Genomic DNA, 21,800 nt, shown 5'->3' with positions numbered 1-21,800 from the left:
TATGGCCCTTTAAAGAATAACTTTAATTAAAAAGTATTTATTATGGCCAGGCGGTGATGGCTAACGCCCTTAATCCCAGCACTTGGGAGGCAGAGGCAGGTGGATCTGAGTTCAAGGCTAGTCTGGCCCACAGAGCGAGTTCCAGGACAGCCAGGGCTACACAGAGAAACCCTGTCTCGAGCCCCCCTGCAAGTATTCTCATGTGTATGATGTATATGCCCAAGTGCCGCCCCGTGTATGCAAGGTTAGAGGACAGCTGTGTGGATCCGGGTCTCTCTTTTCACCTTTATGAAGCTGCCAGCACTTCAAATCAGGTTGTCGGGCTTGCACAGTAAGCACTTTGCCCACTGAGCCATTTTGTTAGCTCCTCCTCCTCCTCCTCCTCTTCCTCCTCCTCCTCCTGCTGTTTGTTCTGTTTGTGTTTTCCAGGCTCCGGCCTGGAGTTTTCTGTGTAGCCCAGCTTGGCTTTGGCCTACCTCAGCCCTCCCGAATACTAGAATTGCAGGCATACACTCTCACCCTTGACCTCCCTGTTTCTCTGTCTCCCTCTTCTTTTCCCTCTCCCCATCTCATGAGAGCCACAGCACTCAGTAGGGGGAATCTGAAGTGGGAGAGGCGTTTGTTGAGGGTGTCTCAGGGCCTGAGGAGTGGGCCGGGACGGAGAAAGGAGGGCTGGACTTCAGCGGTACTGTGGTTTGTAGGCCCTGGTTGGATGCAGCCAGAGGTGGAGGAGACGGTTGTGGTGGTGCATGTGCCCTTTGTTGGCTGAGGCGGCTTAGCGATGAGGACCCAGGGTGAGAAGCAGAGGCCACATTGAAGCTTGCTGTTCTAAGGGGTCTTGAGATAGGAGGAGGAGATGAGTGAGAGCTGAAGACAGATGCAAGACAACTGGGTTCTCGGGGTCACTGGAAGGAAAGAAGGGAGACTCAAGGAATCAGGAGGAAGGAAGGACATAAAGGACTCCAGGTACACTGAAACCTGAGGGCTGAGGGACATCAGAGCGTGTGGGTCAGTGGCAGAGTCCCACTTGCACCTTCAAGGCCCTCAGTCCATCTCCAACTCCACAAAAAAAGATAGAGGAGAAAGAGCAAGCTTTAGAGAAGCTACACCAACGGTCCCCACCAGGGCGAACGCACCCCTTATTGAATTCACAGCTTTGGGTACACTGGTGACCAACGGGACAGTGGTCTCCAGCTGGGAGTTGGGTGGGTGTTAGACATGTGGAGAGCGGAGGGGAAAGCGGCTCTCTGAGGCGGGGGGTCTAGAGCCTTGGGGTCCCTCTGCTCTGTCCCCACAGCTCTGTAGTGATGCTGGAGATTGACAACCGGCTCTGCCTGCAGTCACCCGAGAATGACCACTGCTTCCCTGATGCCCAGAGCGCTGCTGACTATCTGGGAGCCTTGTCTGCCGTGGAGCGACTCGATTTCCCGTACCCACTTCGGGATGTGCGAGGTAAGATGGGAAGAAGACATGGACACGGATGGCGTGGCAACAGATAGTGGTTGAAGCCCTGTGAGTAGAGGTCTGTCTGCTGGCTACAGCCCAGCCTGCCGACTAGAGCCCTGCCCCGTAGCTAAGCTAACCCACAGAGAAGAGCCACTCAAAGTCGACACCTTCCCTCACGCCCTGCTCCTCGCCTTCCACGCGCCATAGCTATGGTTGAAACCCCACCCGGGTGTTCCCACCCTGCTGCGTGGCTGAAGGCTCACGTGCTGCTTCCTTCCTACAGGAGAGCCGCTGGAGCCTCCAGAGCAGAGCGTGCCACTGCTGCCGCTGCTGGTGGCCGGATCCGTCTTTCTATTGGTCATCTTCATCTTGGGTGTCATGGTGGCCAGACGCAAGCGGGAACACAGTACCCTCTGGTTCCCTGAGGGTTTTGCGTTGCACAAGGACATAGCAGCTGGTCACAAGGGCCGGAGGGAGCCTGTGGGACAAGACGCATTGGGCATGAAGTGAGAACCTTGTCTGCTCTGCATGCCCAGCTATGGGGCCCTTGCAAGCTCTGGGTTATATCCACGTTGGTCATATTCTAACCTCTGACCCTACCCTGACTTTAACTACAGACTCTATCTGGGTCTTCAGTGTTAATCCTCTTGACCTATGACTCCATGATCCCTTTAGATCACCCCTGGTCCCTGACCTTGACCTTATTTTCTGTTTCTATCCATTTCCTGGCTCATAGCTTTCCCTGAGCCTCACAGAATTCATCTTGATTCATTCTTATATGACTGCTGACCTCAAGACTTTGTCTTTACCTCAGCCTGTCCCTGACAAAGAGGACTGTATCCTTGATGATCCTGGGATTACCTCTCCCTTCAACCCACCTATACCTTTGGCCTCACCTCAGACCCCTGCTTTAACCCAGACCAGTGTTAATTCTCCTGTGATTCTCAATCCCAATCCTCCAACTTGACTTGTCCCTCAATACTATAACCATATTCTGATTGTAACCCTTCCCTAGGTTTCCATGACCCCTGACTCCTCATCATGACATTTACAATCCCGGCTATCCGTCCTGTTTGTCATGCTAGTAGCTCCTCTTCTGTGACCTTTGACACTGTCCCTCTGTGACCTCTGTGCCCTGCAGTTTGTCTAGCCAGGGTCCATTTTTTGTGACACTCCTGATTCTCAGTTCACCTTAAGATTCTGGTTTCCTGGGGCTTGAGGGATGGCTCGGTACTTTAAGTGATTGCTGAGCAAGTGTCAAGACCGGAGTTTAGGTCCCTAGAACCTGTATAAATTTCATAAATTCCCTAACTGCTCAGTGGGCGTGGCAGCCTGCCTTGAAAGGTGGAGTCCTGATCCCTAGAGCAAGCTGACTGGTAATGAGCTCTTGGTTTGATTGAGAGACCCTGCCTCCATGATCAAGACTGAAGAGAGACAGAAGGCGATTTCTAGTTATCAGCCTCAGCCCTGCAACCTACATGTGCACTCCTGTGCCCCCCGAACATACATGTGCATGCTCATGCACACACAAATGGAAAAAAAAAAAAACAAAAAACATTTTGATTAACACCTGCCACAATTCCTGCAACTTCATCTCTATCCTTCTTCTATCCCTCATTGGAATGTTTGTCAACAACCCTAGACCCTCCTCAACTCCCGACCTGCCTCTGACCTGCTTGAATCGAACCCCAAATTTCCCCTCCCCCCAGACTAGATGTCTCTAGTGTAACTTTCTCATGTCTTTTTCTTCCGGTTTCCCCCAAGGAACATGGCCAAGGGTGAGAATCTCATGGGGGAGGTGGCCATAGACTGGATGGACTCAGAGTGCCCAGAAGCCAAGAGACTGAAGGTATTGCCTGCTTCTCTCACTCTTTCCCCCAGGGTTCCAGGTTTGCACTTCCTGGTCAGTTGGAGAGCCCAGGGAAATCTTCATTCTCTCTCTATTGCCACAACTGTGTGTCTTCTCCTCCTCTGCTTCTTCTTCATCTTCTCCTTCTCCACATTCTCCCTCTCTTCCTTCTCCACCTTCTCCTTCTTTACCTCCACCTTCTCCTTCTTTACCTCCACCTTCTCCTTCTCTACCTTCTGTTTCTCCTTCTCCTCCTCTTCCTCCTTCCTCTCCTTCTTTTTGGTTTTTCAAGATAGAGTTTCTCTGGGTAGCTCCAACTCAGAGATCCACCTGCCTCTGCCTCCTGAGCGCTGGGGGTAAAGGTGTGCGCCATCACTACCTGGCTCATTTTCTTCTTGATGTGGCTCTGTTGCCTTGTTAGGAGGAACAGAGATTTGCCATGGGTTCCCTGGGTAGGTGGGGTTCCCCTTCTCTATCTGGTTCTTCTTCACACAAGTTCCTGCTCCCAGGCCTGCCTCGGGTCACCCTAGAGCAGTAACCCTTAACCTGTGAGTTGTGAGCCCTTTGTAGGGGGGGGTCAAGTGACCCTTTCACAGGGACTACCTAAGACCATCAGAAAACACAGATTTTTTTTTTTACTAATCATAACAGTAGCAAAAGTGCAGTTGTAAAGCAGCAATAAAATAATTTTATAGTTGAGGGTCCCCACAACCTGAGGGACTAGAGGGCACACCGTGTTCTTTGTCCAGCATGCCCAGCCTGAAGGTGTCCCCTGTGGTATGGGGTTTTGTTCATCTCTAGGGGCCACACCTTTTGACTGTGCCCTCCATTTTCAGCTTGCTCGGTTGGTAAAGTGCTGAGGTCCTAAGCTTGATCCCTAGACCCACAAACCAGCAACGCCCAGCTGGTTAGCTCGCCTAGCCTTGAATAACAAGATGGACAGCACTGGGCAGTGCTGGCGCACACCTTTAACCCCAGCACTTGGGAGGCAGAGGCAGGTGGATCTCGGTGAGTTCAAGGATAGTCTGGTCTGCAGAGTTCCAGGACAGCCAGGGCTACACAGAGAAACCCTGTCTCAAATAAAAAAATAAAAAATAAAACAACCACAACAAAGAGACGGACAGTGCCTGAGTAATGATATATGAGGTAGTTCTTTGGCTTTAATACACATGGACAGACACACACACACACACACACACACACACACACGTACACACACGTACATGCACACACGCACACTCTCTACTGAGGGCTACTAAAGTAGAAAGAGAAAGTCTTCCTGCCTCACCCTCTCCAGCAGCTGGGATTACAGGCTGTGTCACAGCCTCCAGCTTCCATGTCCCTTTCACTAGGGATCTGTAGTTTCCAGAGTAGGAGGACTGAATGCCTATAATTTTAAAAAATTCCAAATATTCTGCTCTTTTTTATTTATTTATCTATTAATTAATTAATTTATTTATTTATTTAAAATTGGAAGCTGGAGAGGTTGCTCAACAATTAGATGCTGGCTGTTATTCCAAAGGACCTGTGTTTGATTCCTAGCACTTACATGGTGTCCCTCCAGGTAGAGGAGCCCAGCGTGGCAGCTGAGGAGCCTGTGGACTGTCGCCAGTGGACCCAACACCACCTGGTTGCTGCTGATATCCGCGTGGCACCAGCCATGGCGCTGACTCCACCTCAGGGGGATGCAGATGCCGACAGTATGGATGTCAACGTCCGTGGCCCTGGTGAGTGTGCCTCCCCAAGGACCTCCACATTGGTCCTTCCTGTCCTCGCTCACGTGTGGGCGGTCGCTCACATGTGGGGCTGCGTTCTGGCAGTGTCTGGCCTTCTGTGCCCTGTGTGTGTGTTAAGCCAGACTTCCGGTTATAAGTAATAAGATGCTAACGCAGAGTAGCTCAAGTAAAGCAGAATATACCTGGCTTGTAAAGGAAAACCTTGAGGAAATTTGGGTCTTGAACATTTTTTTTAAATGAGATTGAAATTTTCTTCTTTCATTTATTTTCTTTATTGTTCTCTCTCTCTCTCTCTCTCCTGTTCTTTTCATTTTTGAGACAGGGTTTCTCTGTGTAGCCCTGGCTGTCCTGGAACTCGTTCTGTAGACCAGGCTGGCCTCTCACTCAGAGATCTGCCTGTTTCTGACTCTTGAGTGCTGGGTTGAAGGTGTGTGCCACCACCTCCCAGCTCACTCTTTTTCTTTCCTCCTTCCTCCCTCCTTCCTTTCCCCCTCCCTTCCTCTCTTCCCCCCTTCCTCCCTTTCCTCCCTCCCTCCCTGCCTTCATTCTTTGCCCCTCCCCCTTTCTTCTCTTTTTGAAACAGGGTTTCACTTTACAGTCCTGGCTGGGCTGATCAGGCTGTGAACTCAAAGGGGGCCCGCCTCTGCCCCCCACCCATGTGCTAGATTTAAATGTGTGTGCCACCTCCCCCCCCCAGCTGGGATCTATTTAAACATTACACCCATTTGTGTGTACTAGTGCAGAGTACCGGTACACACTTGTGCGTACTGAGTCAGAGGACACCTGGTTGGAGTTGATTCTCTCCTGTCACAGCTTGGAGTCAGGTGGTCCTGTTTGATGGCAGGCACCTTTCCCCACCAAGCTCCTGGATCCTGTTTGATTTTTTTTTTTTTTTTTTTTCCTTCCCACTTAGCTTCAGCTGTGCAGCTTGTCAGGAACATCTCAGAACAGTTCTGGCTGGGTGGACTGGAACCACATACTTATCCTTGGGCCAATCAATGTAGCTAGGGGGCTTTAAATGCAGAGAAACCAGACCCCGGCTGGCCTGAGTAGGGCTTGCTGCTGGGGAAAGCATGAAAAGGAAAAGCAGTGAAAAGGTGGTACCCCTCCCCTTTATGCTGTGTGTTCTGCTCCGGGGGTCCCTCTTGGTAAATCACATTCTTTTGGTGGGGCAGCTTTGCAGAGGAGAATTTACCTCTGTCCTGAGGGGCTGTGTGTCCAGGTTGCATGTACAGTCCCTCTGACATCATGCCCCAGGAAGACCCCTATGCTCGTGACACCCTCCTGGTCCTTGCAGATGGCTTCACCCCGCTTATGCTGGCCTCCTTCTGCGGGGGAGCCCTGGAGCCGGTGCCAGCCGAGGAGGATGAGGGGGATGACACATCGGCCAGCATTATATCAGATCTGATCTGCCAGGGGGCCCAGCTCGGGGCACGAACTGACCGTACCGGTGAAACAGCTCTGCATTTGGCTGCCCGCTATGCCCGCGCGGATGCAGCCAAGCGGCTCCTGGATGCTGGAGCAGACACCAACGCCCAGGACCATTCGGGCCGTACGCCTCTGCACACCGCAGTGACGGCGGATGCTCAGGGTGTCTTCCAGGTGAGCCAGGCCTGTCTCTCGAGACTGCAGAACTGCTGGGTAGGCATCAGGTGCCCCTGGATTTGAGCCCTGATCCGTCTGGCAAAGCTTGTTCTGTCATCCAGAAATAGGAATATTTGGGACACATTGCTCGCCAAGAGTAGGGAGTGCCTGACCAATTTATACAATTTTTTTTTTTTTTTTTTTTTTTTTTCAAAACAGGGTTTCTCTGTGTAGTCCTGGCTGTCCTGGAAACTCTGTAGACCAGGCTGGCCTTGAACTCAGAAAGATCTGCCTGCCTCTGCTGATTCCTGAATGCTGGAATTGAAGGCGTGTGCCACCACTACCAGCTACATTTTTTTAAAAAGTATCTTTAAAATTACATTTATTTAGTGTGCGTGCATGTGCCACAGCACAAGTGGAGGTCAGGGGATACCTTTTAAGAATTGGTTCTCTTCTTCCATCAAACTCAAGTCTTCAAGCTTGACAGCAAGCCTTTACCTGCTGAGCCATCTCTCTGGCCCTCTGACTTAGAGTTTTCTGCTTAGAGCATGAGTTGTTCTGCCTTTTCACTTTCAGTCAGTGAAATATTTGGTGAAGTACATGATGGTCAGTGCTTTTTTTTTTTTTTTTTTTTGTGCTTTTTTTTTTTTTTTTTTTTGGTCTGTTTGTTTTTGTTTTTCGGAGACTAGCCTGTCTGGCCCAGGCTGGTATTGAGCACATGATCCTCATGACTCAGCACCCCCAAATGCTGGCACTACACACTACCATTCTTCCTTGGAAACACCGCCCTTCCTCTCACTGGGCCCGGAACCATGGCCTGCTCAGGCTAGGCAAGTGCTCAGTTATGTCCTAGTTGAGCTGCTTTTGCTCAGCTGTAGACTGACAACAGTCTCCTTAACACTTTGAAGATGGGCTCTGCACTCTGTCGTTTAGCAGATTAGGGTTGTTAAACCCATTGTTTTTGCCTGGGTATAGTGGTACACCCTTTTAATCCCAGCACTCAGGAAGCAGAGGCGGGTGGATTTCTGTGAGTTTGAGGCCAGCCTACATGGTGAGTTTCGGGACAACCAGAGCTACGTAGTGGGACCCTGTCTTAGAGACAAAAACGAACCAAGTTCCATTGTTTTTTTAATGTAGCATACAGAGTGCTGTGTTTTATTACGGTGTTACTTGATTTTTCGTTTTGGTGTTTTAAGTGCTGGTATGCGTGTGTGAGTGTGTGTTAGGTTGTGTGTGGTTTGCGTGTGTTTGTGTGGCATGGTCACGCCTGTTGTCTAGCTTGCAGAAACCAGAGGAAGCTGCTGGGTATCCTGCTCTATTGTTCTCCATCTGTCTCTTTCGAGACCGAGTCCCTCATGGAACCTGGTCACACCGGTGGCCAGCAAGCTCTCTTGACCCTTTGTCTTCTCCCACACAGTCCTGTGGTCATAGGCACACAAGTCTTGCTTTGGCATGGGCTCTGGGATCTGAAGTCAGGCACTTGTCCACCGAGTCATCTCCCTAGCCTCCTCCATACTATTATTTAAGTCCATTCTGAATGAGGATATTTTTGACTTTACAGTGTGCTTATCAGGCATCACCCCACTTTGAGTCAGGAAGTATCTGCAGCTCCTGGGCTCCACGGCTGTGGGGTCTGGGGCCCCACATCTGCTCTTGCATGATGTCCTGCTTTTGGTGTTGTTCTTAGATTCTCATCAGGAACCGCTCCACTGACTTGGATGCCCGAATGGCAGATGGCTCTACTGCACTGATCCTGGCGGCCCGCCTGGCGGTGGAGGGCATGGTAGAAGAGCTCATTGCCAGCCATGCTGATGTCAATGCCGTGGATGAGCTGGGTAAGTGCTGAACCGGGGGGGGGGGTTGCTACTGCCCTCGTAATATGAGCTCATGCCCGTGCTGCTCAGACTCCTACATGGACGGAACAGGACCCCTGGGGTGCCTCTAGTTCAGAAATAGTGTAGGCTCCCCAGCAAATACTCCTTACTCTCTCCCCTCCCTTCCTCTCCCTTTCTCCACCCTCCCCCTCCTGTTCTTCTCTCCCTTTTTGACCCCATTTCCTCCTCCCAAGGGGTCTACTTCTCCTTTTACATTGTGATTCTCCTTTCCTCTCCCTCCTCCTATTCTTTATATAGAGTCCGAAACGTTGATCAAGTATCCGTCTTTGAGTCTAGCTTATTTCACTCACTGTGGTGCTCTCCAGTTGCACTGATTTCTTGAGAACTGTGTCATCTGACTCCCCCCTTCTGAGACAAGGTCTCCTATAGCCTAGGCTTGCCTCCACCTCACTATGTAGCCAGAGATCCTGAAATCTTAGATCCTCCTGCCTCTGTTTCCCAAGTTAGGCATTTACCACCACACCCAGCTCAATTTCCTTCTCTGTTTTGGCTGAGTATCCATCCATTGCTCACCGTATTGAGGGGCACCTGAGTAACCTGTACTCAGTACTGGCGAGCACACAGGCTGATTCCTCAGTGTGGCTGCTGTGAGTAGCGCTGTGGGTGCCACAGTTGGCGTGGGTGTGCAGGGATCTCTATTGTATGCCGACTCAGATCCCTGGGTACCGACCCAGGAGCCCAGGAGTGCCAGAACTGGAGCACAGGTGGTTCTACATTTAGTTTTTGGGGACCTCTGTAGCGTTCTCTATATTGGCTGCTTGCATCCCATCAATAGTGCGTGAGGATCCTTTCTCTAGTATCTGCCTTCCTTCCTTCCTTCCTGCCTGCCTTCCTTCCTTCCTTCCTGCCTGCCTTCCTTCCTTCCTTCCTTCCTGCCTTCCTTCCTGCCTGCCTTCCTTCCTCCATTTCTTGACTGTTTTCATTTTCTTTTTGGTTTTTTAAGACAGGGTTTCTCCATGTAGCCCTGACTGTACTGGAACTCACTCTGTAGACCAGGCTGGCCTCTGGTCTACAGAGCTCCCTGCCTCTGCCTCCCAAGCATTGGGATTAAAGGCGTCACAACTACTGCCTGGCTTTGGCTGTTTTCTTGATGAAAACCATCACAGTAGCATCTTAGTATATATATATCTTAGTTTTTTTTTTTTTTTTTTTTTTTTTTTTTTGTTATTTGAGACAGGGTTTCTCTGTGTAGCACTGGCTCTCCTGGAATTCACTTGTTCACCAGGCCCCAAACTCACAGATTTGCCTGCCTCTGCTTCCTGAGTACTAGGATAAAGGTGTGTACAACCACCGCCTGGCCATTTCAGTATAGTTTTGATTTGTATTTTCTTTTTCGTTATGGCTGAAAATAGGTGGTAATTTTGTTGTTGTTGCTGCCATTTTGTTTAAGACAAAATGTAGTCCTGGCTAGCCTGGAATTTGATATGTAGACCAGGCTGGCCTGAAACTTACAGAGCTCAACCTTCCTCTGACTCTAGAGTGCTGGAACTCAAGGCATGTGCCAGCCTGTCTGGCATTTGAACATTTTTAATGTATTTATTGGCTATGGCACTTCTTTTGAGAATTATCTGGCTAATTTATTGACCGTGTTATTTATTCTTTAGGTGTTTAATATTTTAAGTTCTTTATCTGTAATGATCCTTTGCTAGAAGAATAGCTTGCAAAGACTTTCTCCCCATCCTGTAAGGAGAACACTTCATCATCAGCTGTTTGTTTTCATCACACTGGGGATGAAAGCTGATGCCTTTCTCATACTAAGCAAGTGCTCTAACCATTTGTGATGCACCCTGAGCCCATCTAGCTGCTCTGTTGGACTCTCCAGCTACCTGCTGGACAAGCGCGATATGTGGTAATCTGTCATTGAGGGCAGCTGCCTGGCATCGGCCTGCTTGTCTTGAGCAGAGCCTCGGCAAGCTGTCCCTGTATCCAACGGCCTCATATAGCTGTCGACACACTCAGACACTTAACAGAAATTCGTTTGGTGTATGCTTTGGTTCTCACCTTCATCAGCATTGAGCTGTGTGTTTGGGTGCGCTTGGTCTGTGCGTTCGGTGAAGGCCTGTGCTGTGCCCTCTGGCCTGCAAAGCGGCATTCCGCCAGCAGCGTCTCACCTCTCCTGTCACTGAGCAGCTTGGGCTTCTTTCTCAGGCCCTTTGTTTCATCAATGAAGGGATTTAGAAATGGACTCAGAAAGAAGCTCAGACACAATCTTATTAGAGTTTGGTAGAAAAGCAGCAGATTGAGGGAGCCGTCAGTCTCCCTGGAACAGAGAGATGGAGAAGAGGAAGGGAAATCCATGTCTGGATTGCATGTCTGGATGGGGTTGGAAAGCAGCAGCCTGGTGGGAGCTGAGGGAGGAGTGGGCCTTGGAGGACAAGGGAGAGGGCTCAGGGAATCAGGGGATTGTGTCCAGGCTTTGGTCAAAAGCTAAAAGAAAAGGAGGAGAAGGGGGTTAAAGTTCTTGCTATGCATGGCTGAGGATCTCAGTTCAGGTCTGCCAAAACCTATGTAAATGCTGAGCGGGTGTGACAGCCGCTGGTAATTCCAGAGATGGGATCTTTATAGCAAGCTGGCTAACGAGATTGACTGTATCAGGGAGCTCTGGATTGGATCAGTGAATATGGTGGAAGATCCAGCCTTCACGTGCATACACACACACACACACACACACACACACACACACACACACACACAAAACCACGCGTACACGGAGAGAGAAAAACGTGCAGAAAACCTGGCAGGCTGCATGGTTGAGGCTCCAAAGTGCTGCCGAGTGGGAATTCTGCAAGCAGCTGTTTTGAGGGAGGGGCTCCTGGGAAGGAAACGTGCATTGTGTCATTAAGGGGATAATTAGGTCTCCCTCGTCCTTAGCATGTCTTCAGGTGACCCAGATTTCCTGGAGGGGCAAAAGCAGACTCCTGGACAGGAGTCTATTGGCTACCTAGGAAAAACTCGTTTATTTATTTTTATTTTATGTGTAGGGGTGTTTTGCCTGCATGCATTATCTGTGCACCGAGTGAAGGCAGTGCCCACACAGGCCAGGAGAGGGCGTAGGAGCCTCTGAAACTGGAGTTAGAGACAGTTGTAAAGTATCCTGTGGGTGCAGGAACTGAACTTGCATCTTCAGGAAGAGCAGCCAGTTTCTTAACCACTGAACTATCTCCCCAGCTCCCCGAATTAATTCTTTTTTGTTTTTTTTGTTTGTTTTGTTTTGTTTTCCAAGACAGGGTTTCTCTGTGTAGCCCTGGCTCTTCTGGACTCTTTGTAGACAAGGCTGGCCTCAAACTCACAAAGATCTGCCTGTCTTTGCCTCCCCAGTGCTGGGCCTAAAGGTGCGCACCACTGCGCCCAGCCTGAATTGATTCTTAAAAGAAGTTGGTTGGATGTAGCATGTTGGGTTTCCATCAAGGACCAGAAGCAGAATTCAGATTCTGTTTAGGAAGCAGCTTTGCTCTAGTGGGCTGCAAGAAACTCAGACACTTTAGCTTTTTATATGGTAATTTAAACTTCATTGAACAGCAAGCTGAGGTGTCCCTTTCTGTTGTTACCAGAGCAATGGGAGGTGGGCTCCAAAGCTTTACTGTCCCCTAAGACTACTGAAACAGACAAATGACCCTGGTGGTGGGGGATCACTCATGGCTGATGTTAGATAGGTTTTTAAAAAGCAGCTACACACAGACTAAAGCTGAGAAAGAGGCTTGCTCTGACCTAAGGAGAGACTGTTTCTCCACAGAGGCAATGGGCACCTTGTCACCCACGTGTGTGGATGGCCAAGACGTCTACAGTGGAAAATGAGATGTAGGTACTTACAGGGGTGGGATGACTTCGATAGTTCACAAAGGAAGCTGGGAAATGTAGTCCTTCAGCAGGAAACTCATTCCTAACTCTGAGAGGGAAAGGAAGGAAGGAAGGAAGGAAGAAAGGAAGAAAGAAAGAAAACTGTAGGACAGTGTTCTAGTTGTTTCCTGCTGACGAGGGTCTTTGTAGGAGGGGTTAGTTCTGAGGAGGGGTCCAGTGAAGAGGGGGAGAGTCTTGATGAGCTGTGATGGATCAGGTGGCTGTCATCCTGCATTACCGAAGAGAGCTGGAAAATAACTCTTTGAGGGCAGATGGTTATAGAGTAGAACTGAGAGGTTTTCTCAACCTGGGAAGTTGGGGGAGGAGCAGGAGCAGAGGCAGGAGAGACAGAATGGGTCAGTGAGAGAAAGCGGACATGGAGTTGATTCAGGGTGACAGCGACTGGTCCTGTTGCCAAGACGGTTGCACTAAACTGGGCTAGCAGAAGTAGCAGGACGCTACAGGGCATCAAAGGAAGGGAAGAGGAGACCACAAAGGACCAATGTGAAGAACTGCATCTGGCCCGCGATGAAAGATAACGGTCCCTTTTCTCCACAGCGTCGACAATGTCTTTTTGCAGATGCGTCAGGATGAGATGGAGCTGCTGTAGGGTGCGAGTCACTGGGAGAGCTTGCATGAAACATTTTGTTTGGGTGTTGGGGGAAGTTCAGGAAGAAAAACATTTAAGAGACGGTGAAAACCGAAGTATGAGGAGAATGAGGGGGGAAGGTGTGATCAGGAGGAGGAGTCAGAGTAGGAGAAAACCAGAAAGAACTTTGTCTGGTTTCTGTGTCTTTCGGCCCCACTTCAGAGCAGTTAGGATTTGTTGGCGTGGAAGCAGCACTGTTGGGAGGGCACATACCCTTCGCAGCAGCCAGAGCTAGTCCTTTTTAATTGTGGAGTGCTGGGGCAGACAAGGCAGATCTGGTCCTAAAGGATGTGAAGCCGATCCGAGCTGGTGAGACAGAGAGATTAATCGATGCAAAGAAGGCCTCAGTCCAGCTGTTTCCATTCTGAAAGCAATGTTCAGAGGGGCAAGAAGAGGGATCTTGGCCCCTTAGTCTCCTTTTCGGGGTCACCTGAGCTGCTTTTAGGGGCTTGGGGGCTTTGATCTCTCTGTAACGGCGTTAATGCTGACAAGCGTGACAAGGGGAGCAGCAGTAAGAGTGCCCCAGAAGAGGGTCCACTAAGGGGCTGTGATTAAACTTTACTGTTGACAAAGATTCAGAATGTAAGTCAGGGGTTAGTAATGGAACAGCTATGTGGAGAAGATAAAGAGACAAAGTGACAGGAGGAAAACTTTCACATCAAGATGAACCGAAGTTGAGTGCAGCTGGCCAGCTGCTGTGCCAGAGCTCCATGGGTTAACCGGCTGTGTGTTTACACTAGAACCCTGCCCGCTGAGAATGACTAGCTCAGGGCTGGCCACTAGAACTCTGGGAGAGCACTGGTGGCCCAGTCCAGTTTGTCTGCCAGTGGCCACCTGGGGCTGCTGGAGATTTGAAAACTGGCTTGGACAAACAAAGAGCTAAGTTTTCTTTTAGTTCATCTAATGTTTAAAATACTGGGCTATGGATACAGCTAGGCGATGGAGCCCTCTGCCTAATGTGCACAAAGTTCCAGGTTCAATCCCTACCCCCACATAAAGTTAATTAGGATTATTGTACGGTAATCCTTGGCATGCCTGTAATCCCAATGTTCGGGACCTAGCTGGACTCAGGAGGATTAGAAGTTTAGGGTCATCTTCAGCTCCATAGTGAGTTACAGGCTAGCCTAGGAAACTTGAGACCTTGTCTTATACAACAAGAGAAACTGGGGACTGCTCAGTAGTTAAAAGCATATACACTTCTTGCACAGGACCTGACATGAGTTCTCACCACCTAAGTTTGGCAACTCACAACCACCTGTAGCTCTAGGTCTAGGGGATCTGATGCCCTCTTCTGGACTTTGCAGGTACCTGCACATAAGTGCACTGTCTCTGTGCAAACACACATGTACACATAATTTTAAAAGTAAAATAAATAAAATTTAATAAGCAATGTAGATAGAATATAAAGACAGAAACCATATCAACAATCACCTAAGGCTTGAGATGTGAGGGGGCTGGCCAATGATGGATGACAAAGGTGATGGAAATATTGTAAAAATTGATTAATTGACTATAAATCATGACTCAACAAAAATATCTATTTTCTTGTATATATACAAGAAAAGATATTTAAGAATAGCATTTTTGAGACATGGTCCTAGTTAGTCAGCTTGAACTGTCAGCTTGATCCTAGAGTCACTGAGAAGTGAGTGTCAGCTCAGAGCAGCGTGAGATTCTTGGTTGTTAGCTGATGCCAGAGGGCTCAGCCCCTGGTGGGCAGCGCTGGTTCCTGGGCACGTGATCCTGAGCTGTGTAGAAAGTTAGCTAACGATGAGCCTGCCTGTGAGCTGGCTAGCCTACGCCGTCCGGCATGGTGTCCGCTGTCGGTTGGCTGTGACGTGGGCTCCTTAGCTGGAGGTAACGCTGGATAGACCGCACAGCAGACAGGCCGACTTGAGGTTGCTGCCTTAGTTCATTCAGTGAAGACTGTAAGGCAAATAGACCCCAGTTGCTGGGGTTACGAGTTGTGCCACTGTGAGTGGATTACTTGGTGCCTCGGGTCGAACCCATAGCTTTACGCGTGTCAGGCACGCACTCTACTGACTGAACTACAAGTCCCAGCACGTGTTGTGAATATTCTATATGATAAAAAACGTTATTATATAAAAACTTGCAAATAAATAAAACTGTCATATACCGAAATTAACCAGACGCAAAGTCTGTACAACTTTATGAACACACACACACACACACACACACACACACACACGTACACATACACAGTTAGAATTGGCCTTCCAACGTAAGCTCTGAAGCTCCACATTAAATTTCACACTTTCAGTATTGAACATATTTCAGGCACTTATCCACCACCAAACCAAAATGTCCGTGACAGAATCAGAATTAGAACACTTAGCTTTAAATCCTCATTCACAGCTGTCTTTTGTCTGGCTTCAGTCCTTTATCCCATGCATTTAGCCTTTCCAGTTCTCTTTTCTGTGTGTTATACTGTAGCCTGAACATTTGTGTATCTGAACATTTGTGGCCTTAGTTTGCATTTTCCTGGTTGGGACATGAGCCTGAGTGGCTTTTTACCTGTTTATGGGTCATAGCTATATCTCTTTTTTTTATTTTTAATTTTTTTAATATTAGTTACAGTTTATTAACTTTGTATCCCAGCTGTATCCCACTCCCTCATTCCCTCCCGTTCCCACCCTCCCTCCCTCCCTCATCTCCTCCCTCCCTCCCTCCTCCTTCCAAGTGCACTGATAGGGGAGGACCTCCTCCCCTTTCATCTGACCCTGGTTTATCAGGTGTCTTCAGGACTGGCTGCAGTGTCCTCCTCTGTGGCCAAGCAGGTCTGCTCCTCCATGGGGGGGGGGGGGGGAGGAGGTCAAAGAACCAGCCATTGAGTTCATGTCAGAAATAGTCCCTGTTCCCCTTACTAGGAAACCCACTTAGATACTGAGCTGCCATGGACTACATCCGAGCAGGGGTTCTAGGTTATCTCCATACATGGTCCTTGGTTGGAGAAAAGGTGTATCTTTTTTGAAAATGAATTTATTTGGAATTTATTTTGGTGGCACTGGAGATAGAATGCAGGTTCTTATGCATGCTGCACGGTGTTGCACTGCTCAGCTGCACACTCAACCCCCAAGTTTATCATTTTATTACTGCTGTAAGAGTCCTTTAGTGCACATCAGATATAGCAGTTACGCGTTTGTACATATTTCCCATTTTACTTGTGGACTTGACAAAAAAATGGCCTTGATGAGCCATCTTTATATTGATTATTTATTTCTGAGTGTGTCTGTGTGCATGTGTGCGCAGGTGCAAAGAGACTTGAAAAGCGTGTGGAGTGCCTTTCCTTGTCACTCTCTGCCTCATTTTGTTTGTTTGTTTTGTTTTTTGAGACAGTCTCACTATGAGGCTGTGGCCATCCTGGAACTCGCTCTGTAGACCAGGCTGGCCTCAAATTCACAGAGATCCATCTACTTCTGCCTCCCTGGTCCTTGAATTAAAAGTATGTGCCCCCACACCCAGCTTCTCTGCCTATGCTTTGAGGCAAGGTGTCTCCCCGAACCCAGAGATCACATTTCTCTGCTGGCCTGGAAGTCGCTTAGTCCCAGTGACCTCTGCTCCCCAACCTGAGCTGGGGTTGCAGGTACACAGAGGAGACTCAGCTTGTTCCTTGATCTCAGGTCATGATGATTGTGCAATAAGTTCGGTTGTTTGTGAGTCACGTGATCCAAAATCTTTTTTTAAAAAATAAATTTATTTAATTTTATTTTTTGTACGTTGGTGTTTCATTGCCTGTATGTCTGTGTGAGGGGGGTGGATACTCTGGACAGGAATTATAGACAGTTTGTGAGCTGCCATGTGGGTGCTGGGAATTGAACCCAGGTCCTCTAGGAAGAGCAGCCAGTGCTCCTAACCACTGAGCCTGCAGCTCTGGCGATCCAAATTTTTGTGGCCTAGAGTGATGGCTCAGTGGTTAAGAACACTGATCGCTCTTCCATGGGACCTGGGTTTGATTCCCAGCACCCACAGGATGGTTCACAACCGTGTGCAACCCCAGGACCAGGGGATCTGATGCCCTTTCTGGCCTCTATGGGTACTAGGCACACACATCGTGCATACATACATGCAAGCAAAACTCCCTACACATAAGATGTTTAAAAAAAGATCTCATGATAGAACAGCACATGACTCTAGCCACCGCTCCGGCCTTTGGTTTTTATTCCCTTGATGGTATGCTTAGAAGTGCTGGTGATGACTTGTTTATTTTGTCGTTATTACTGAAATTCCCTCTCAGGAGGGTTTTGGGGCTAAAACTCGGGTCCTCAAGTGTGTTCAGTAAGCACCCTTGCCCACAGAGCTATCTTGCTGGCCCTTGCTTGGTTTTAATCAGGTTCACACGCACGCTCGTGCAGAGGGCACTTCTTGGTCAGCGGAGTTCTCTAGATCTTCAGGGGTGCCTGGGACTGTCCTTGCCGCTGCCAGGCCATTGGCTGGGCACTTCTGCCGTCCTGTAGTGGGGACCCGACGTGAGCCTGACTCTGCTGTTTCTCTCTGTGTAGGGAAGTCGGCCTTACACTGGGCTGCCGCTGTGAACAACGTGGAGGCTACCTTGGCTCTGCTGAAAAATGGAGCCAACAAGGACATGCAAGACAGCAAGGTGAGCCCCCGAGGGTCGGTACTGCCACAGCCTGTGTGTGTCAACCGCAGGGTCAGGGATTGGCCTTTTGGGGTCATCCGTCTTGCCTGCAGGTAGCTCTCAGGATATTAGCTCTCAGGCATTCTAACACCGTGTCCCCATCGTGACTGGGGAAGCCGCAGTGGCCATTGTACCTGCCGAGCCTCAGCAGGCCGACCCATTTTGTTCTGCACTTAGCCGATTCTCAGGGAAAGGGAAATGTTAGGGCGACTGTCGGAAAAACTTTGCCAAAGGACTGGTCCCTAATCTTTTATTATTTTATTTGACACAAACACATGTTTGCGATTGCCACAGCAAGTGTGTGGAGGTCAGAAGACAACTTGTGGGAGGCAGGTTGCTCTTTCCACTGTTTAGGTCCTGGTGTTGGAACTTAGCTCATCAGGCATCGCCACCTGTGGACCCATCCCTTACTTTTTAAAACAGGATGTATGTGTGTGTGTATATATATATATATGTATGTGTATATATGTATATACACATATTCTGTGTATATTCTATATAATACACACATATAGAGAAAAAGAAAAATATATCTGTATATATATATATACACATATATGTATATATACATATAACTTTCTCTTTCTTTCCTTTTTTTCTTTTTCTTTCTTCCTTTTTGAGACTGGCTTTGTACCCCACGTTGATCTTGAACTCACAATTCTCATGTTTCTGTTGCCTAAGTGCTGGTGTAAGCTGTCATGCCTGGCTATTTTTTTTTTTCAATAATGTATTTTTAAATAGTGTATGTGTGTGTCTTTCTGCCTTTCTCTGTGTCTGTGTATGCCTGTGTGTGTGCGTCTGTGTGTATGTCTCTATGTGTGTGTTTATGTACATGTGTGTCTGTCTCTCTATGTGTCTGTGTGTCTATCTTTTTGTGTGTGCACATCTATGTGTGTGCGTGTATCTGTGTCTGTCTGTGTGTGTGTATGTGTGTGTGTGTCTGTCTCTGTGTGTGTATGTATGTGTGTGCGCGTCTGTCTCTGTATGTGTGTGTGTGTGCATGTACGTGTGTGTATGTGTGAGTGGTATGTGAATATGAGTTGCAGGTTCCCTTGAGCTCAGAGGAGTGTGTTGATCCCCTGCAGCTGCAGTTACAGGCAGTTGTGGGCTGCCTGTGTGGGTACCGGGGATGGAGCAGAAGTGACCAGGCTTGGTGACAAGTGCATTTACACACTCTGCCGTCTCGTCAGTCTTTATTTTGTTTCCTTTTCTTTTTGAGACCAGAGCTTACCGGTTACTTTAGCAGAAGCTGGCCTGGAACTCTTGGTGGGTCTTCTGCCTCAGCCTCCCAAGCACTGGTATTATAGGCTTGACTTACCACACCTGGCTTTTGGGTTTCTTTTTCTTTCTTCCTCTCCTTTCCTTTCCTGTCCTGTCCTGTCCTGTCCTGTCCTGCCCTGTCCTGTCCTGTCCTGTCCTGTCCTGTACCATCCTGTCCTTTCCTTTCTTTTTTCTTTTTCTAAAGACAAGGACTCCCTATGTAGACCAGGCTAGCCTGGAACTGGAACTCACAGAGACTACTTGCTTTGCTTCCTGGATGCTAGGGTTAAGGTGTGCATCACCACCACACCTCCAACACCTGGCTTTTTAAATTTTTCAAACCATTTCGTCAGCATGTGATTTGTTTTGATGACTGAAGGTTTTGATGACCCTTTAAATTTTGTGCCAAAGGTAAGTCCTAGCCAGATGCTTTTGCTACAGGGACATGGTTGAGAGGAGAGCTTATTTCTTCCACAGAGCTGGGATCCAAACTCAGGCCCATCCATCTCAGGGTTCCAACTCAGTTCTCAGGCTGCCCTAGGGATAAGAAACCTAGGTGTTGGCCAGGGTTACTGACATTTGTGGGTTCTGTCCCTCCTTCCCCTTAGGAGGAGACTCCGCTGTTCTTGGCTGCCCGTGAGGGCAGCTTTGAGGCTGCAAAGCTGCTGCTGGACCATTTTGCCAACCGGGAGATCACAGATCACTTGGACAGGCTGCCCCGGGATGTGGCCCAGGAGCGGCTGCACCAGGACATCGTGCGGTTGCTGGACCAGCCCAGTGGCCCCCGCAGTCCCCCGGGTCCCCATGGCTTGGGACCATTGCTCTGCCCACCAGGGGCCTTCCTTCCCAGCCTCAAGGCGGTGCAGTCTGGGACCAAGAAGAGCAGAAGGCCACCTGGCAAGACAGGGCTGGGGCCACAGGGAAGCCGGGGCCGGGGCAAGAAGCTGACACTGGCCTGCCCAGGCCCCCTGGCAGACAGCTCTGTCACACTGTCACCTGTGGACTCGCTGGATTCCCCAAGGCCTTTCGGCGGGCCCCCTGCTTCCCCTGGAGGCTTCCCCCTGGAGGGTCCCTATGCCGCCACTGCCACCGCGGTGTCCTTGGCACAGCTTGGTGCAAGTAGGGCGGGGCCTCTGGGGCGCCAGCCTCCTGGGGGCTGTGTGCTCAGCCTGGGTCTGCTCAACCCTGTGGCTGTACCCCTCGACTGGGCCCGGCTGCCTCCACCTGCCCCTCCAGGGTCCTCATTCTTGCTGCCTTTGGCTCCAGGACCCCAGCTGCTCAACCCGGGAACCCCAGTTTCTCCCCAGGAGCGGCCACCACCCTATCTAGCTGCCCCAGGACATGGAGAGGAATACCCTGCAGCAGGGGCCCACAGCAGCCCCACCAAGGCCCGCTTCCTTCGGGTTCCCAGCGAGCATCCTTACCTGACCCCATCTCCCGAGTCCCCGGAGCACTGGGCCAGCCCGTCCCCTCCCTCCCTCTCAGACTGGTCCGACTCAACACCTAGCCCAGCAACTGCCACGGGTGCCACAGCTGCCGGAGCCCTGCCTCCTCAGCCACACCCCATGTCCGTTCCCTCCCTCCCTCAGTCCCAGACACAGCTGGGGTCCCAGCCAGAAGTCACCCCCAAGAGGCAGGTGATGGCCTAAGTTCTTGGGTCTTGGAGGGCTGTTGAAGTGACACCACTCCCTGGCTTCTGTCTCCCGTCCTTTAACTCTTATTCTCATCCCCTTCTCCCCGAGCTGCCTTCCGCACCTCCCAGGCCCCCATCTTCCTTTATTTATAATGGGGAGGGCTGACCTCCCATCACCTCGGCCCTCCAAGGGGTCTGGGACCTCCTCTTGATCCCTCTCCCTTCCTCCACTTCCCTCCTCCAAGTTTTTTTTTTTTTTTTTTTTTTGGCTCTTTTTGCTTCTCATTTTCTCACACTCTGACATGAATGAGTTATTATTTTTTCTTTTTTTTACATTTTGTATAGAGACAAATTCATTTAAACAAACTTATTATTATTATTATTATTTTTTACAAAATATATATATGGAGTTGCTCCCTTCCCCCGCTGTAAATCCCTCCAGCGCCCCCATGGGGCTGAGTCTGTGGGCCCATTTGGCCAATCCGGATTCTGTGTACCGAGTACACAGACATGACTAGGGTCCCGTCTGCGTACTGAGTATGCAGCCCTGGTATGTACCAAGTAGCCAGCCTTGGGCACACCCTTCCCTGGGGTCAGGGGACACTTGGGAGCCTCCTTCCCCTCCCCTCCTCCTTCCTCACTTCACTGCATTCCAGATAAGATTGTAGACTCTCTGGGAAAGGGGTCTTTCCCGCCCGAGGCTCCACTCCAGGCTCTTCTCTCAGAGCCTAGCTCATGTTTTTGGGGCCTGGCGGGGCTTCTGGGGAGATGGGTCTCCTATGCATTCCACTTCTAATTGTAAATACGGGGCTGAAGGTGGGAACGTCACTCTCTCTTTTTGTTATTCCTTTGGCTCAGCCTCACTGCCTAATAGAAATGTCTTTAGGCTGTTTTTATAATATGGCACCTGGTCACAGTCCACTGTTGCTGAATTTCCAGGTCCTACATTGTACAGCCCTCACCTCTCCAGTTCCCTTTACCACCTAATAAAGGAATAGTTAACACTCAGCGTCTTTGGTTTCTGTGTGTGGTTCAAAGTGGGTGTTTCTGGGCCTCTGCCCCCACAGGGCATCCATCTTGGAGCAAAGCCACGTGGGTTCCGGTCCACCTTTGGTTCCTTTTTGGCCAGGTGCCTAGCTTCATATTTGTTGCCTTAAACAAACCCTAACGAAAAAGCAATTTAGGGAAGAGAGGTGTTTATTCTAACTAAAGATTTCAGGTCCATTATTGTGCGGAAGTCAAGGCAAGAACTTA

At 49.5% G+C, this 21,800-nt stretch overlaps 1 protein-coding gene across 1 annotated transcript in view; it reads left to right on the top strand.

Moving 5' to 3' along the window:
- The window catches only part of Notch3 (notch receptor 3), a 49,636-nt gene extending 28,836 nt beyond the window's left edge, over positions 1–20,800 (top strand). The window contains exons 26-33 of the mRNA XM_055612076.1: positions 1,298–1,452; positions 1,730–1,952; positions 3,211–3,295; positions 4,860–5,022; positions 6,329–6,633; positions 8,303–8,450; positions 17,517–17,614; positions 19,522–20,800. Of these exons, the coding sequence (XP_055468051.1) occupies positions 1,298–1,452; positions 1,730–1,952; positions 3,211–3,295; positions 4,860–5,022; positions 6,329–6,633; positions 8,303–8,450; positions 17,517–17,614; positions 19,522–20,562 (2,218 nt within the window). The 3' untranslated portion in view covers positions 20,563–20,800. The remainder of the gene's footprint in view (positions 1–1,297; positions 1,453–1,729; positions 1,953–3,210; positions 3,296–4,859; positions 5,023–6,328; positions 6,634–8,302; positions 8,451–17,516; positions 17,615–19,521) is intronic.
- Positions 20,801–21,800: the final 1,000 nt, after the last annotated feature.

This window comes from Psammomys obesus, unplaced genomic scaffold, assembly GCF_907164565.1.
Source record: "Psammomys obesus unplaced genomic scaffold, mPsaObe1.curated_primary_1811, whole genome shotgun sequence".
NCBI lineage: Eukaryota > Metazoa > Chordata > Mammalia > Rodentia > Muridae > Psammomys > Psammomys obesus.
Note: the sequence above shows the minus strand (reverse complement) of the source record. Positions and strands in the feature narration are given on the sequence as shown.